This window comes from Pezoporus occidentalis, unplaced genomic scaffold (genome assembly GCF_034315485.1).
Source record: "Pezoporus occidentalis ecotype Australia unplaced genomic scaffold, CSIRO_AGI_Poc_V1 ctg15, whole genome shotgun sequence".
NCBI lineage: Eukaryota > Metazoa > Chordata > Aves > Psittaciformes > Psittacidae > Pezoporus > Pezoporus occidentalis.
Window position 1 is genome coordinate 4710006 of NW_026913316.1, and position 16656 is coordinate 4726661.

Consider the following 16656-nt stretch of genomic DNA (forward strand, 5'->3'; position numbering starts at 1 on the left):
TCAGCAGTAGCTATGTATGAGCCTCACAGAGTCCTTGGTCAGGGTAAACATCGCTTGTTATCAGCTCTGTTCCCGAGCTGAAAGTCAAAACATTGCACTGCACCAGCTACCAAGAAGGGGAAAAATGACTGCTACTGCTGAACCCAGGACATTGATGTTGCCTTTATTGAAGAAATTTACTGTAAACACAAATATATCTAAAGAAATTTAAATATTGTAAGTAGAGCAAGAATGAAATTACAGATAATAAAGGGAGAAGTAATGCTGATTTGTACTTTCAACCAAATTTCAGATTCTATGTGAAGAGAGCTAAGCACAAGAAATACCTTGTTCAGTTTTCCAACACAGTGACAATGTAAAGACTGAAAATGTTCATAGTGCATCCTTTAGCTTTGCAAAAGGGAAAACCAAGGTATAGTATTAGGACTTGTTTATATGAAAGATGGTGTATTAAGTGTTTTATGTTATTCTCTGCATGTCCATGTGTATGTACAAGCAAAAAATGTTTCGTTCCCTGCTTTCAAGCAAAAAGGCACAAATATCAAATAACATTGTGAGCTATGATTAAAATGCAATTTGCCCAGGCTACTGAAATGTGGTGAAAATAGGTGCATCAAAATCCATTTATAATCACTCTTGTGTCTTGTAATTACAAGCACAAAATACTGTGCTTTGAATAGATAATTATTTTTTTCCTCAGAATGAGGCCACACACACAGGTCCTAAATTGAATCCTCCCCTCTCTCCAAAGGTTTCACTATGCAATATTTAATATTAGTCAATTATTGTGGTTAAGATCATAATAACACTTTTCTGAAGTTTATAATGGCAGAAAGTCCATTAGGGATGCAACAGGCATGTTAAGAATAGAAAAGTGACTGAAAGCAGCAGAACTTGTGGACATCTTGTACACACAAAGGCAGCATGTATTTCCCTCTCTCTTTCATAGACCTAGAAGAGAATCATGGACTGAGGTTGAATACTTGCATTAGAATCTCCTCAGAGCTTACAGGGCAGAGAAATTGATCAAGTCACAGAAAGAGAGGTTTTCTGATTTCTTTTAAACAAAGCCAGTCTTCTTTCTCACATTTTGGAACAAACCTCGTTATGAATACTTTAAGTTAGGATATTTTAAATTAAAAAAAAATATTTATTTTATTTCTATTTATTGTGGTTTAACCCCTGTCAGCAGCTAAGCACCACACAGCCACTTGCTCACCACTCCTGATGGGGTGGGGAACAGAATCAGAAAAAATACTTTGAGATTTATCTGCTCTAGCATGGGCTTATCCACACCCGCAGACACTGCAGGGTGTCCTCCTCGTGCACGGACCCATCCACAGGTCACAGTCCCTTTGATTCGAGTTCACATTGGAGTTCCAGCCTGCCTAGTACAGCAGCACAGAAACAGCAGTGATACCCTGGCCATCTGCCAGCCCAGGCGCATCGCCATTGCCGTTATCAAAATGTTCCCAGGCATGGCACAGTAAGATGATCAGCAATATAGCACTACAGCAGTACAGTGAGCAGCAAAAGCAAAACGCAGCCAGTAATGAGCACTAGACTCTATGTACAGTAAGGCAAGCAAGCCCCACGGCAATCACAGGAATCTGTCAATTACTCACTAAACAGCAATAACAGCTATAAATTCAATCTAGCACATTCCAATCAAACCTGTTGTTCTCTCAAACCCTTCAGGCCCCACACTGGGAGCCAAAAAGGACTGTCACCGTTTAACCCCACTTAGCAAATGAACACCGTGCAGCTGCTCACTCACCCCTCCTGGTGGGGTGGGGAAGAAAATCAGAGAAGTGAGAAAACTCAGGTTGATGTAAAGGCAGTTTAATAGGTAAAGCAGGAGACACACACAAAAGCAAAACAAAACAAGGAATTCATTCACTGCTTCCCCAGGCACACAGGTGTTCAGCCATACCCAGGAAAGCAGGGCTCCATCATATGTAATGGTTACTTTGGAAGATAAATACCATCACTCTGAATGTCCCCCCTTTCCTTCTTCTTCCCTCAGCTTTGTATGCCAAGCATAACAGATACGGAACGGTATATGCTTTTCTTCTAAATATTTGGCAGTTATTCATGTTTAGCCATAGCAAATAATACAGGTTTTATTTAATTCGGGATCTGAAATAAGAAGAAATTATTACAAATGCTCAGTACAGCTGACTTCACAGAAGAAATTTAAGATTTCCTGGTTTTGGTTGAGAATTGACAACCAGAATGTGACAGTCACTTGGAGCAGCTGTTTGGTTTTCATTTTAACCTGTTTGGACAGTCTGGTAAGATGCACCTTCCATATCACAAATGTTCCTTAGGTTTCTCATTAGGAACATACAAAACTAGTCTTATGCGGAGCCTGATCCTACCTTCCATATCATGCTAAGATGTGTTGCCATTTTCTGTTGCTGCCACCAACTGGATTAAAATTGGCGTTTGGAATGAATCTGGAATCAGAAACTGGAATGAAAACTGGTTAATGGCTAGACTCAACGATCTTAAAAGGTCTTTTCCAACCTAAATGATTTTATGATTCTACGTTCAAGGAAGTGTTCAAGATCATGTTCCACTTACCTAGTGGAAGGTGTCCCTACCCATGTCAGTGGGTTGGAACTGGATGAACTTTAAGGTCCCTTCCAACCCAAACCATTCTATGATTCTGAGATATCCATTGGTGCTGAGCCTGATGTCATGAGGTGTGGAATATCCCTTGGGTCAGCCGGGGTAAAGTAAAAAGCAATATTTAAAATAAAAATCATTATTTGTTTCCCACCGGGCAAACTGTGATTTACAGACGTTTAAAGAGAGTCCTTTTACTGAAGATCCTAAGCTGTAAATGACAGAGGAACTCCCTCTGCCATTTAAGTTTTGGTTTCATGCATGCAAAACAGAAGAAAAATGTTGTAACATCATTATCTGTGAAAAAAAAAATAATTTAAAAACAATTAATGAAGACACAACTGTAACTACAGCTTGTGTAATACTTCTTCAATAACTACTTATCAGACTCATAAAAAAAGAAAGAACTGGAGCAGTATGTGTTCAGTATCCTTTGCCAAGTGGCATAAAGAAAACAGAAGAAATAAAAAGATGAAAGCTAACCTAGTTTAAAAATAGTTATGGAAGCTTGTTTGTTTGCTTGGGTTTTTTTTAAGAGTTGTTTAAACTGCTTATTTATAATCGAATTTTTCAAATACACATCATTTGTTAGAGTAATATGTACCCTGGCTTTGTTTCTCTCTTTCTGCCTTCAGACTGACTGCTATTTGAAGGCCCTATTTTATATGGCTGGACTAATATTGTTGCACAAATTGGTACCTTTCGAAGGCTGCGATGTGAGCCTGCCTGAACAACTGCCACTTTAGCACCACAATAAAAAATACCTTTCCTGTAATAACTCTCTTCCTTTCAGGAGAAATAATGAAATGAAACAAAATAAAAAGGCATGACTATCCATTTTCCCAGAGGAGTCCTGCCTTGGGAACACCTTTTCCCCTCTCAGCTTCTGGAGTTTGTTTCAGAGCCTCTGAGCTGAGACAGGCACACACAGAGTACACCTTCTGCTATACTCTTCCCCCTGAGCCCGCACTGTCGCCTCCAAGGGCTCAGACAGCAATCTTGTCACCAAACCCAATCTCACTGTTGGGTGGGGTTTTCTAAACACACCTTCCTCATTCTCCCCCCCTCAATTGTACTGAGGCTCCTCTTCTGCTGACGTGCCCTGCCCAGCTCCACAGGCCTTCATTGAACTCTCTTTCCTCTCTCTGTCTTCTTGGCTGAAGACAGAGGCCACCAGGGGACACTTACTAAATAGGACAAAAGGAGCATGCTCCCTGCATGAGACCCTGTGAAGGGATAGATGTGTTGAGTGATCACCAAGTGTGGGGGGGCTGCGCGCATATGCCCATATCCTGGGCCTTTCTTTATCCATGTATTAGGATAACAGTGGTTGTCACACTGTTCTTAGATGTCTAAGTGAAACGTATGCATAGCTATGAGGGTTTAGTCTTTAGGCAGACAACCATTTTTAATTTGGCATAAGATACATGCTACATTTGGGTTCCTGTCATTCACACTAAGGCCATTCTTAAAAAAAAAATAAAATATATATTGTTCAAAATTTCAATCCCCCTAATCTCATGAAATAGATGTTTCATTAAGCTTTTCAAACAGCCACCCTGTGTTCAGCCTGAATGTCCACACTCACTGTCTTGAGCCTAGTCTAATGGAGATTGTCACCACACCAGTTTAACTCCAGTCATTCCTCTCCAGCACCATTTTTATTTCAGCTACCAAGTTCCTTTCCATTCAACTGCTTCCAAGTAAAAATAAGCTAATTCCTAGTAAAATTAAGCTAAAATCAGCATAGATAATTTTGTGTTCATGACAGCTCTGATGTGGCTAATGCAAAGTTTTCATCATGCAGGCAAGATCCAGCAGAAGGGAAAGCCTCTTGAACGGGATGCAGAATTTGATTCTTATCCAGAGACACAGTTGTCCTTGTTACTGTTGCCTAGGGGGAGAGCAGAGTGGGGGAACTTGGATCTGTGTTTTTATGCCATGTCTATCCTGCACAAAGACAGAAGGACTTGTCTCCACAACCTTATATGTTATACAAGAAATATAAAACTCACATTAAAGACATTGTTAAAAGTGGTTTTCAAATAACAGATTTTCATGTTTCTCTTTTCTTCTAGTTCAAAATTCACACTCAAGAAAACACCAAATACTTCTTACATATCTGCTGTTTGACCACTTGGACTACAACATTGCATATTGCTATAACATATTGCAATTTGATGCTATAACAAAGCAGTTCTGCAAGGGTCCCAGTGTCAGATACAATCCATCACTTAATATATCTATGAATCTGAATAAACAGAGGCTTAAATCCAATGAGAAATCTTTCAGGAAAAGAAATGAGGGTATTTAACCTCTTTCTTTGCCAAGAAGGCTAGGATGAGCTGCAGTTGTCACCATGAGAATTCTCTAAAGTTTTGCCCTTCTTATTACACAGCAGCATCTTGAACCTCCAGCCCTGGCTGATCCGTCTGAGAGAGGCAGAGCTCTTACAGAGAGAGGGCTGTATGCTGATCCCAGATTTTGTACCAAAGATTCACCTGGGAACATGTGAAAATGTCAGAACCATAAATTGGCTTCTCTCTCCTCTTTATCACACGTGTAGCATTGCCTTCCCAAGTCCCCCATTTCCTTCTGTCCTGCTTTAGCCACAACTAGCTGCTGCTTGACAGCAAAGCTTATAAGCTTGTGAACACAAGGTAAGGGTGGTCATTCAAGTTCTCCTAGAATTAGCAGTGTTGCATACTGGTTGATCACCCCATGTCAGGGTTTAAGCTATATAAGGCATAAAACTACTGTTTGTAGAAAAGGCAAAGATTTAATTCTTTATTCAGAGGTAACAAGACAATAATTTGAAGGCAAATACTTCTTAATGACTATCAGTCAGGTAATGAGAAAAGTGTAGCTTAACCCTGTAAGACTTCGTCTAGGAAACCTCCATAGCAATCTAGAATTCCTGCAGCCTACAGAAACATTTGACTTCTTGTATCCTTCAAAACTTTAGTCTTGTTTTTTAAAGTTTCAGAAGATTAAACCACTATTTAGCTGGTGAATATCTGACTGGGAGACATGAGATGGTGTCAATAGAACTAATTTTGTAAACTAGGCAGGACTCATAGATGTTTACAACAAGAACCTAACAGCTAGAAGAGTTTAGCACCTGCATCCTCCTGTGGAGGAGTTTAAGTGTTTGGATTTTCACAAACAACCGGCACTCATGAAGGTACTTACCAGTGAAACATTAGTACCCAGCAGATTTTCACTGCTCTCCTGAGTACTGATACCGCAGTGCTCCCATCTTAATGAAAAATAATCTGAAAATTTTACACAGCCTAAAAATTTCAGTTACAGTGCCAAGCACTTTGGGAAATCCACCCCCGGCCACGAGTAGGGCACAGAAAGCTGCTAAAGAACTACAGGGAGAAGAGGGTTAGTGCAGCAGGGACTGCTGTGGAACATCTGTAAAGCAAAGCTCATTAGATTACACTGGTATGTCATCTAATGCGGCTTAAAAATAAACAAATACATAAATAAATAACCTTTTGGGTTCCAAGCCCTTGCTCAGCTCCAGAACAAAAGCACCTCTAGCATTTCTTCTGCATTTCTGTCCCACCACTCTGTTTCAGCCATCACGTTTGTAGTAGACAGCTCTGCCCCTTTCTTTCTATCAAGAAGCATAAAGGAGAAAAACGCAATTACATTTAAGTGTTCATCGACCATCCACGAGCATGGGTGAATATTTCAGCTAGCAAATCGTGTACAGCTCCATCGCTAGCTAAGGCTAGCAAGAGACAGCTAAAGCAGGGGGATCTGATGCTTCAGCACGGGCACCAGAGGCAGACACCGCCGGCGCTGCTCCGGCTATCAGCGCCCCAGGCCCGGCTACACCGCAAGTTTGCCTCCGCATCGGCCACCACCTCGGCAGCCGGTACGCGTCTCACACCGCGGAAAGTGCCCCCATGCCCGCCGCGCCGCAGGCTCCATCCCGAGCTGGCACCTTTACACCGGCAAAAGTTTCATCCCGGTGTGCGGGACCGACCCCGGATGAGCCCGCGCTGCCCCGCTTCCCCCCCACCCCCGGCACCCGCTCGACCTCCCGCTGTGGGAGCCCCCCCCGCGCCCGACGCCGTCATCGCCTCAGCGGGACTCAGCTGTACAACCAGGTCAACAGCTCCATACCGTCCCCCCCCCCGCCACCACAACCGGCGGGGCGGGGCGGGCAGGGGCGCCGTGCGGCCGCATCGGGCGCCACCGCCCCCCCGCCGAGCGGCGAGTCCCCGCCCTGCGCCCGGCTCGGCGGCGGCGGGAGGACGGACGGGTGGGCAGTGCGGAGCGCCTTGTTCTGCCCCATTGCCCCCGGGGACGGGGGCGCATGGCCGCGATGTGAGAGAAGCGGGTACCGCGGCGGAGCCCGCCCCTGGGGCGGCGGGGCTGGATCGGCTGGCCGCTGTGCCGCGCTGCGCTGCAGGCGTTGCAGGACCGCCGGTGCGGGCGGGCTGCAACAAGCCGACTCCGGCCGCCCGCCCGCGGCCCCGCCATGGGAGGCAGGCGCGGGGTGAGGCTTGCAGCTCCGAGCCGCCGGCGGGGCTGAGCCCGGCTCCAGCGCAGGTAGGAAGGTGTAGGGCCGGGCGCCTGGGGGAGGCTGCCGTGCTGGTGAAGGGGTTGAACCCGGCTCCTCACCACCCTGCCGGGAGGCGGTCGGGCGGTACTGGCCGTCCCGACGGAAAGTTTGGGCAGCAGGCGGAGCGCGCTGCCCCGCGGTGAGGGTCGGGGGAGGCGGGCGGGCAGAGCGGGAGGCTCTACGTGGGTTTAGGGAGCCGTACCTCGGAGGTGGGGCCGTGCCGGGAGCCTGAAGTGCCGTCGCTCATCGCGGCCGGAGGAGCAGTGTACGCATTCTGGGTTGGTTTTCTCCCAGTTTTGTGTGCCGCGGTTTCAGGACGGGAGCCGGGAGCGGCGCAGGGCTACTGGAGGTTTGGGTTAAACGAGCCTCTGCTGCGGAAACTCTCAACGGCTCCGCTTTGCCTTTAAGACATAGGGAGAAAGTGGTGGCGTGTGCTTGTTTAGGTAGTTCGGAGGAGAGATAGTCTGGCTGTACGCGCTTTAACGTACTTCGTTTCGGTTGTCTTTAACAGAAATGTGCTCACTGGTAAGTAAAGAAATAAACAACCCCAAACCGACAGCATACTTGAGACTGAATAAGAGGTTAATGACAACCAGCGTGCTTGCAGTCAGCAAACAGGATTCACTCGGGTGATTTCTGTTCCGGACACTCCTGTGTTTTGGGGAGCTGTTTAATTCAGCGTGCGTTCTCTTCACGGGTTGTCATTTAGAAGGAAAAATAACCCTCAGATGTTCTGGGTTTTGCATGCATCTGGCTTTGCGAATCCGAACTCCCCAGACTTATGCGTTGTGCTCTCACGGAGCCGAAGGCACCCTGTCCGTGTCCAGAGGTCTGCTATTTATAAGTACTTGGCAGAGTGGAGGCAGAGGAGGAGGGATGCAGCACCAGGCTGTTGTCTGCCTTTTGCATAAACTACCGAGACAGGTTGCATATTGTTTGAGATGTTGAATCAGTGGAGGCAGTGGGGGGGGCGGGGGGGAATGAAATGCAGAAGCTGAAGTGTTCCTAATCCTTTTCTTCCTAGGGACTGTGAAGCGCATCTGTGAAGCGCTTCCCTCCGATGTGAATGCAGTGTCCCCTGTGGGATGCAGTAGGTGATGCCCAGCTCTACTGCAATGGCAATTGGCGCTCTCTCTAGTTCTCTTCTTGTAACCTGCTGCCTCATGGTTGCCCTCTGTAGCTCCACCATACCTGTACAAAAATTGGCCAAGGCTCAAGACAAGCAGGAGATAAAGGCGAGCCAGGAAAAGAGGGATCACACGTCTACAAGGGACAGCCAGACAGGCCCGGGGAAAATGAATGAGATCAGCAGGAGCGGAAGGGAGGAGGGGAGCAGGGACTGGAAGAGCAAAGGGAACAGGAACTACTCGAACAAGGAGTCTTGGACTAAGCAAAAGCAGGCTTGGAACAGCCAGGGAACAGGCAGTAAATCCGGGAGCGTTGCAGTGCAAGAGCAGAGGGACGCTGCTCCCGAGGAAGCTCAGGTGGCTGAAGATTCTTCTCTCCCAGAAGCTGTTGCGAGTGTAACTCCTGAACCCCCGGAGGAGTACGCCTACCCGGACTACCGAGGGAAAGGCTGCGTGGACGAGAGCGGATTCGTCTATGCCATCGGGGAGAAATTTGCGCCTGGCCCCTCTGCCTGCCCCTGCCTGTGCACTGAAGAGGGCCCGCTGTGCATACAGCCCGAGTGCCCCCGGCTGCATCCGCGGTGCATCCAGGTGGACACCACGCAGTGCTGCCCGCAGTGCAAAGAGAAGAAGAACTACTGCGAGTTTCGAGGGAAAACCTACCAGACCCTGGAGGAGTTCATGGTAAGGGCTGAATCCGGAAGTCGTTTCGTGGGTCCTTCTGTCGTTTAAAGTGGTGTTATGTTCCTCAGGTGCTTTCTCCGGGGCTGTTCTGACACTCTGTCTCCCTCCCCTTTTCATTTCTGTGTTAATACTGCTTCTGCAGTGCTGCAGAATATTCCCTTTAAACATGACCTTTCTTGCTCTGTGGTACTGTAACATTTTTAAATGAAGGGGTTGATCTTCGTTAATTCCTTTGGTATTTACAGTAAAAAGTGCTATTTGAAAGGATGCTACTCAATGGTGATATGGATTTCATGAAAATTTTCAGCAAGACATTCGTTTCCTTATTTAACTGTTAATTGTGAAACTTCTGCCTTGCATGGAGGAGAACAGGGTTTTGTGATCTGGCTTCTGTGCCTAGAAGTCAGGCTGTGATGGTGCCTTTTTTGAAATAGACATTTCTCTTTCTCTTCTTAACCACTTAAACTGCTCTGCCAAGGTTGCGTAATGTTCGCTTTCTCAGAATGACTGTGGGCTATCTTTCTGATAGGAACAATGGTTCCCAATCTGGATTACAGAAGATACCTAAGCAAAGGACTTGAAAAGCTTCATGGTTAGGGAAATCCTTCTAGACTAGGGCCTTTTTAGCATCGTTGTGCGAGGTCGTTATCGTTGAAAATGCAATTTATTAAAGTGTGCTGAAAAGTTTTACAGGTTGCTTACTTTGCCCTTTTCCCTTTAGTATTTTATTGTGGCTGAGATCTGTGAGTAGGCAAAAAAGGTGGAATTTGCTGTAAATGACTGTTAGACACAGCGCTGGTCCAAAACCCATTTCTGATCACACCAGAGGTTTTTGAGCTGAGTATGTTGAGGGGAGTACAAATCTAGTTCAGGGCTTTGGAAGCTTGAGCCCCTCTTGGGATAGAGAAAATGTGTTTATGAAGGCTGTAAATAAATTGCCACCTCTGCTCCCTGTGGTGTTTGCCTGTTTTTGGAAACATAACTTTGATTCATAATGTCTTTTCATGTTCTTTGACTTACTGAAAAATAAATAATTGAAGGAGCAGAATTACCCTCTCTGGAGTAAACCAAGGTGTTTCCCTTGCTCTCTGCAGTAATGTGAAGAGCACTGGTAGATTTCAAAGCATGGCAGAAGGCATCATACCATCCTCTCTTCCCATGTAACCCTCAAGGATTGCGATCAGCTTCAGGATGGCAGTTTTCTGCTTTAGGAGGGAGAAGGTAGCCACTTTTAGCAGTGGCTAGTTGGTGTGACCTTTTCAGAGATGGATTGTGAGGTCCTTCCTTTGCCAGCAAAGTTAATTCTGAGGGGTGGCCAAAACAGTGATGCTGCTGCATACGTTCTCTCTTAGGTCAGTTTTAAAGGCTTCTCCCCAGACTTCATTCACACTCTTCTGGCAAGTTGCATTTCTTTGTCTTTCTACAGTTGTGACATATTAATGGCTGTAAAGCAAGCTTAAAATAGTATATTCTGTTAAGTGTCTAGTGAGAGAATAAAACCGTAGAGCTCCCTCTCACATTTGAGCATGGCTGGCAGCCTTGGTAGGAAGGGAGTGCTGAGCACTGACATTTACAGACATGTTCTAAAAAGACTTCGGCTTTCAGCTTTCTTTTTAACCTCCTTCAGCCTTCAGCCCTTGTGTTGATACCTTCCTGTAATGAAGCATCAATTCCCTTACCACTTTGTGTTAGGCAGCTTTGAAAACATAAGTGAGAACGGATGCCTGCTTGGAATGCACAAGGCAAGTTACTGACACAGTTAGGCAGTGGAACTGCAGTCTGTTTATTTGGTATGTGAGGACCTTGGGTTTTACTTGAGTTTCAACACTGATCCCAGTATTGTGAGCACAGAACTGTAAATGTAGATGTTTGCCTGTGCCACTGCAAGCAGTGGAGATGTCTGGTGCGGTAAGGTACGATGTAGTCACATTGGTGCTGCTAAGTGGAAGCCATTGTAAATGCAAGTAATTGCAGATGGTTTCAAAGGTCATTTTACAAGTTTAAAGTTGATGGGCTTGGAGTGGCTACTAATATGCTATCTCTTCATTAAGGTCAAAGGAAGGAGTTATAAATGGACACTGATCTGATTTTTTTCTGTGTCTGCACCTACTGTTTGTGGCAAAGAGTACCAGACATCAAAGAAAAAGTTGGTTTCCTAACTTTTAAGTAACGCTACTTGCACAAGCGTTTACATATAGGTATGTAAACGTGCACGCAGGTTTGGGAGTTTGCTTATATAAAATTCCTGTATGGCTTGGCATGACAAAAATCTGACCAGAGCCAGTGCTAACTCAGAAGCTGAGTGTGCCAGGAAATGGGGGGTTTCATGTGTTTCTTTGGTTCATAGTCCTTCGTGCACGCTTTGCTTTTGTGTGTGTGTGTGTGTGTGTGTATGTACAAACGCATTTTTCTCTTTCCAAAAAAGACGTGGATGTCGACACAAAAGACAACACGGGTGTGGGGGAAGGATAAGGTCTCATAAAGCTGTTTCCATCAGCACCACTCTACTCCCCTGTGGATATCATAAGGCAGGATGGCATAGAGACCACAGCATCCATATGAGTGGAACTGGGAGCAAAAGATTTAGCTGATGAAATGCAATGAGGATAAAATTCTTCACTGGAGTTGGAGAGAGCTGAGCATGTGTTCCACTAGACACTTTTCAATCTCAAAGTGAGATTAGAAAATGTAGGCTGACTTTCAAAGTCATGGCCTTCAAGGACCATAAATTATCTTCAGAAGTGTAACATTTGGGAAAGACTGGCGTTGCTGAAAGTTGTTGCTTTGTGTGTCTTTTTTAGAATTTCTCTGCCACCCCAAATTGTATTTCTTGGTGAATAAATCTGGAAGTCGACAAACCCAAATGGCTTTTGAAACATCTGTGGTATTTTGAAGGCGCAGAGAAGTAAAGCCAAGGCTGGTATGTTTATTCTTGTCAGCCTAACCCCATTGATGTTCTCGTAAGTTGTGTAACAAGGAAATATTAGTAAGAATTCCAGCCCAATAGCAAATAATTTGGGGATTATGAGTGATGTTATTTTTTTTAACTTAGATGCTTTCAAAGCTCAAGGAACCAAATGTAGATTATATGTATATATATCTAATTCATATGTTTTGTTGTCTTGGTTTTGTATTCTTTTAATTAAAGTTTGGCATGTGGAGAGGGAGAGGAGAAGTCTCAGATCGCTTTAGAACAGAACTTCAATGAGTGCAAATGATTTGTCATTTCTTAATTACCACAATTTACACTAAGTTACTGGATAAACTTACTACCCTTACTAAGCTCCAGTTTTCTTCATGCCCCACTAGTGGGAAATTTACCTGTTTACACAATGGTGTGTTTGCTTTTTTACAACATCTGCAACCCCATTTATACATCTGCTCATAAACTTCCCTCTAAACAGTTCTAAAGAAGTGGTGGTGTTTTGGTTTTTTTTTGCCATCTGTACTCTATTTTCTACAGGGTTTATGGCTGCCTAGTGAATACGTAAAACTTCTGTGCCTCTTATTGTCTTCCCATAGTTTTTGCATAGGCAGAACTATTGATGCTATAGAGTTAATAGCTTCATCTGTAGACCATGGAGTTGTGGTATCATTAGTCCTCGGAGAGAAGTTGATAGGTGGTATTATTTCCAGTCCAGCCTGGTTATGTCAGATGTGTTAAGCATGAATGCTGCTGGGCTGGTTGTTTACCAGATGAACAAGTGGGATGCTCATTGCATTGGCTGCCACTAGAAACTGTGCTGCAGGGAATGCGCTAACGTTATAAAGAGTAGAAGAGAGGAAATGAAGGACCAAATGTGTCTTTTGATTCTGATTTATTCAGTTGTTGTTACATATACACACAGTCTTATTGTCTCTTTCTCTCTCTAGTGATGATTATGTCTCCAAGTATCAATCTGCCATTAAGATGCAGAAAGTAGTGGGGTTTTTCCACAGTTTCTGCTACATTCTGATGATACACAAAAAGCAATGCATTGCCATTTAGTCCAAAGATGAACAGATAAAGGTTGACACCAGTATCATTTTAGCAGCCACTGTGGTTCACTTACATGCCTGAAAAGAGCTTTGTAGAAATAAACACATGGAGACCTTCCTTAACTTTGGTACCATTACTCATATTGGTGGGTTGTATGGATGACAGTACTTACTAAAGGTGTGTATTGCCCTGAAATCCCATGATCTATTACACAGGACGGTTATTCATGACTGTGGTATCACATTAACAGTGTACTGCATTCATGAAAGATGTAGTCCTCAAGTGTATGCGCTGTATAGGATGGAAGTGAGTTATTCTGAATCATTGTTATTAAAGATTAGATCAGTTTTGTTTCTTGTTCAGTAGTATTTTCAGTGCTTCATGAAATGGCTTCTTGTTCTAAGAATTTTAGGCTTCTGTCAAATTTGGAAATCTAGTAAACAACCTACTTAATTAGAATATGTTTAGATTTTACAGATGAGAGATTTTAGGAATAACATCTGTGTGCTGTCTTGTTTCTTGCTTATCACCAGATACTCTCGTTTTCACATCACTTCTAATATTGAATGGCACAGCTACTAAGCGGTGTCCTGGGAGAGGGAATATCTGTTGTAGTAGTTACTTGTCTCGTTGAACGCTGATTGGCAAATTTGCATCTTTTTCAAGTCATGGCAAAAAAAAAATGTTAAAACTGATTGAAAGCTATGGGTTCGCCTTGTTGAGCCTGATCTTTGGAATTGAGTTCTGGTAGCTTCAATCAAGTAGGATGTCTTAAAAATAATAACAATTAAAAAATCAGTCCTTTTAAAAGGCATGTGTTCATAATTTAGTAAGTATTGTTTCTGCATGTAACTCCAGAGGGGACGTAGTCTTACTATTGACTTGCTGATAGTTGGGAGCTCAGGTTTACCAAACACTCAAAATGTCATGTGCGGTTTAGGTGACTACCTGAGATACCTGAGCCTCTCGACTCTGAACACTGGATCAGGAACCTCCTCATCTGGTGACACTCCAGCTGTGCAAGGGAACGTGACAGTTTATAAACAATTACAGGACAAAATTCTTGTCCCAAAGCCTGCAATAAAAATGGGCAGTACTACGCTGTCAGTCTCCTTGTAGCATTATATATGGTGTATGGTGTGTATGTATATGTTTTGTATGATGTGGTGTTACCCTAGGTAGAGAAGAAACTGGAAGTGAGTAGCTAGCAAAGGAAGCCTGAAATAAGTAGTAATAAAAACACAACACTGCAAGAAACCCTATTTAGGCTTTCTAAGTGGAAGGGGCGGCATGAAAGCTATGCAAGTGCATAAGCAGCCGTGGCAGGTGGGAAGAGAAGTGGCAAAGCATGGATGAGCATTTAGTTGGATATGATGCTGTGCAAGCATCAGCATGTTTTAACTCTGGAAGTGAGAAGGATGTGAAAGAGGCAAACAAGCAAGCGAGTGGATTTGACCAAAAAGAAAGTGGTGGGCTGCCAGAGAAATAGGGAAAATAAACAAATGATCTCAAGTGGACGTCCAGATGATTCTTCACAGAGAGAAATGGGATTTTAGATTTGAGGTTGTCCTGCTTTTGTTGGAAAAATGTGACAGGTGGTGGCTTGCATCATCTGGAATCTGGATTGAAAAGGGTCTGTAAAAAACAGCCTCATCCTTAAGTAAACCAAGAATTTGCCCAGATCATAGATTTAGAGGATCACTAATAATAACAACATTCAGCTGCATTTTCATCCTGCGCTCTGAGCATGGATGGTAATGTGTTTTTTTTTTTTGAGTTCAGCAATGAGATTTAAACTATTCCATTTATTGCTCTTCAGCACCCTTGCTTCCCTCTACCACCAGCTCCTTGTGTGATATGAAGACCTCATTGTATACAGTGTACAGCACCTGGTCAGGAACACTGAAGAGGACAGCTAGAATTGTACATGTGGCAAATGCAGACATTTGAAAGTCTGTTTTTCACTAAATGGGGCCTTGATGCTGTTTTGTTTGGAATTAATTTCATTGAAGTAGGTCACTCAAGTAGTTATCTCATGGTACTCCTATTCTGTAGGGTTATTCAAACCCAGTAACATTTCAGTAGATAAAAAGGATGACCTGTATTTTGCTTTACCCATTTCTCTGAATTGCAGTTTCTCTTCAGAAAGTTGCAAGTATTACAGGAATGGTCCAAATACAACTAACCTAAGGGAAATACCTGAATTCAGAGGGTGTTTATTTCCTGACTTCTCTTTGGTAATTTTCAATAAAATGCAACTTCCTGCTACCAAAAAACTTTAAAACCTGGAAAAATTGCAATAAGGATTTCCATCAAAAGAAGGCTCATATTTAATTTAGCAAAATTTCTCTTTAAATACAATATTTTTTTGCTAAATTACTTTTTGAACTTGTAGTAGAATTAAACCAGAATTCATCTAAGTTATGAATGTAATTTGCTGGAATTAGGTAACTTTTTTATTAATTTTTCTGGATTAGAAATGTGGTAGGAAAATTCTTGCTTTATTTGTGTTAAAAGTCTAGAGTTCTTGTTTGCAAGATCCCTTTGACTTTCCCATTTTGTGTACAGGTTCAGAGCAGAAGCTGTGTTTTCTTCTGCTGTGGTTCCTTAATTTCGCAGCTGGGAAGGTAGGCATTGCACACTTCAGGAGGGCATTAAGTGAAAGAGATAAAAGGTGTCTGGATTTGTGTTTCAGGTTTCTCCATGTGAGAAGTGTCGCTGTGAAGCCAATGGTGAAGTGCTGTGCACTGTCTCTGCTTGCCCCCAGACTGAGTGCGTGGATCCTGTGTATGAGCCCGATCAGTGCTGTCCTATCTGTAAAAATGGTAAGTGATGTCTGTACAATGAGAAGACGGCTTCCGTCGGATGTATCCATGTTTTGCTGTTCTGGGTTTGAAAACAATTCCAGTATTTTTCTTTTTCCCCCCAAATGGAGATGGAGAAGAGTTGTGCATGGATTGTGTTTTCTGGTGTGAGGAGTCAGATCCCTTGGTTGGGATGGACCTTGGTTGATTATGACCTATAGGGATTTTTGTTACCCAGGAGACAATTAGGGTATTAATAGCAGTCATTCATGTGGCTTCTGGGTATAATTTTGCATGAACCCATTGTGTGAACATGTTTGAAATAGGCACACAAAGCAGAATTCGGGACTCTTTGTGTTACCCACTTTTCAATGTGAGCAGGAAAAGTTACTTTTGGTCTCCCTTCTTATTTGTTCCCCTTTCAGAGGTTCTTCTTTTCTTTTTTTTTTTTTTTCCTGAGGCAAATAAAATGTACCTTACTGGGCTCATTTAATTTTCATAACTAAATGAATTAAACTCCCAAGTTTAATTGAATATTTTTCGTAACTAAATTAGACAGAAAGTCTCTCTACTCCCAGCAAGGGCTTGCATTAGATCAAAGTCTTGGTCTATTTAGAGGAAGAAATTACATGACACACTAGCTCATCGCTTATAAAGAAGAAGTGATAATTTATTAATAGAAATGAAAGCTGCAAAATCTCAAATGAAATTATATTTAAAATGAAAAAAAGACATTAAAAATATTCAGATAATTTGCAGACATATTATTTCTCTAGAATAGGTAGGTTCTATTGCATTAGCTAAACCAAACTGATTAAAATTGTGGAAAAGCTAGGGGAGGAGAGAGCG

The 16656-nt window shown here is 43.3% G+C and overlaps 1 protein-coding gene and 2 long non-coding RNA genes across 3 annotated transcripts in view; 1 reads left to right on the top strand and 2 right to left on the bottom strand.

Annotated features, from left to right (window-relative positions):
* LOC134159697 (uncharacterized) overlaps positions 1–7559 on the bottom strand; it is a 34742-nt gene extending 27183 nt beyond the window's left edge. Inside the window, exon 1 of the long non-coding RNA XR_009963259.1 lies at positions 7416–7559. This is a non-coding gene — a long non-coding RNA (uncharacterized LOC134159697). The remainder of the gene's footprint in view (positions 1–7415) is intronic.
* On the bottom strand, positions 4274–5815 carry LOC134159637 (uncharacterized). Its single transcript, XR_009963224.1, has 2 exons — positions 4947–5815; positions 4274–4525 (listed from the first exon to the last, which is right to left on the bottom strand). It is a non-coding gene; the product is annotated as an uncharacterized LOC134159637 (long non-coding RNA).
* A 635-nt stretch (positions 7560–8194) lies between the features above and the next one.
* VWC2 (von Willebrand factor C domain containing 2) overlaps positions 8195–16656 on the top strand; it is a 53323-nt gene continuing 44861 nt past the window's right edge. The window contains exons 1-2 of the mRNA XM_062610906.1: positions 8195–9024; positions 15699–15828. Of these exons, the coding sequence (XP_062466890.1) occupies positions 8311–9024; positions 15699–15828 (844 nt within the window). The 5' untranslated portion in view covers positions 8195–8310. The remainder of the gene's footprint in view (positions 9025–15698; positions 15829–16656) is intronic.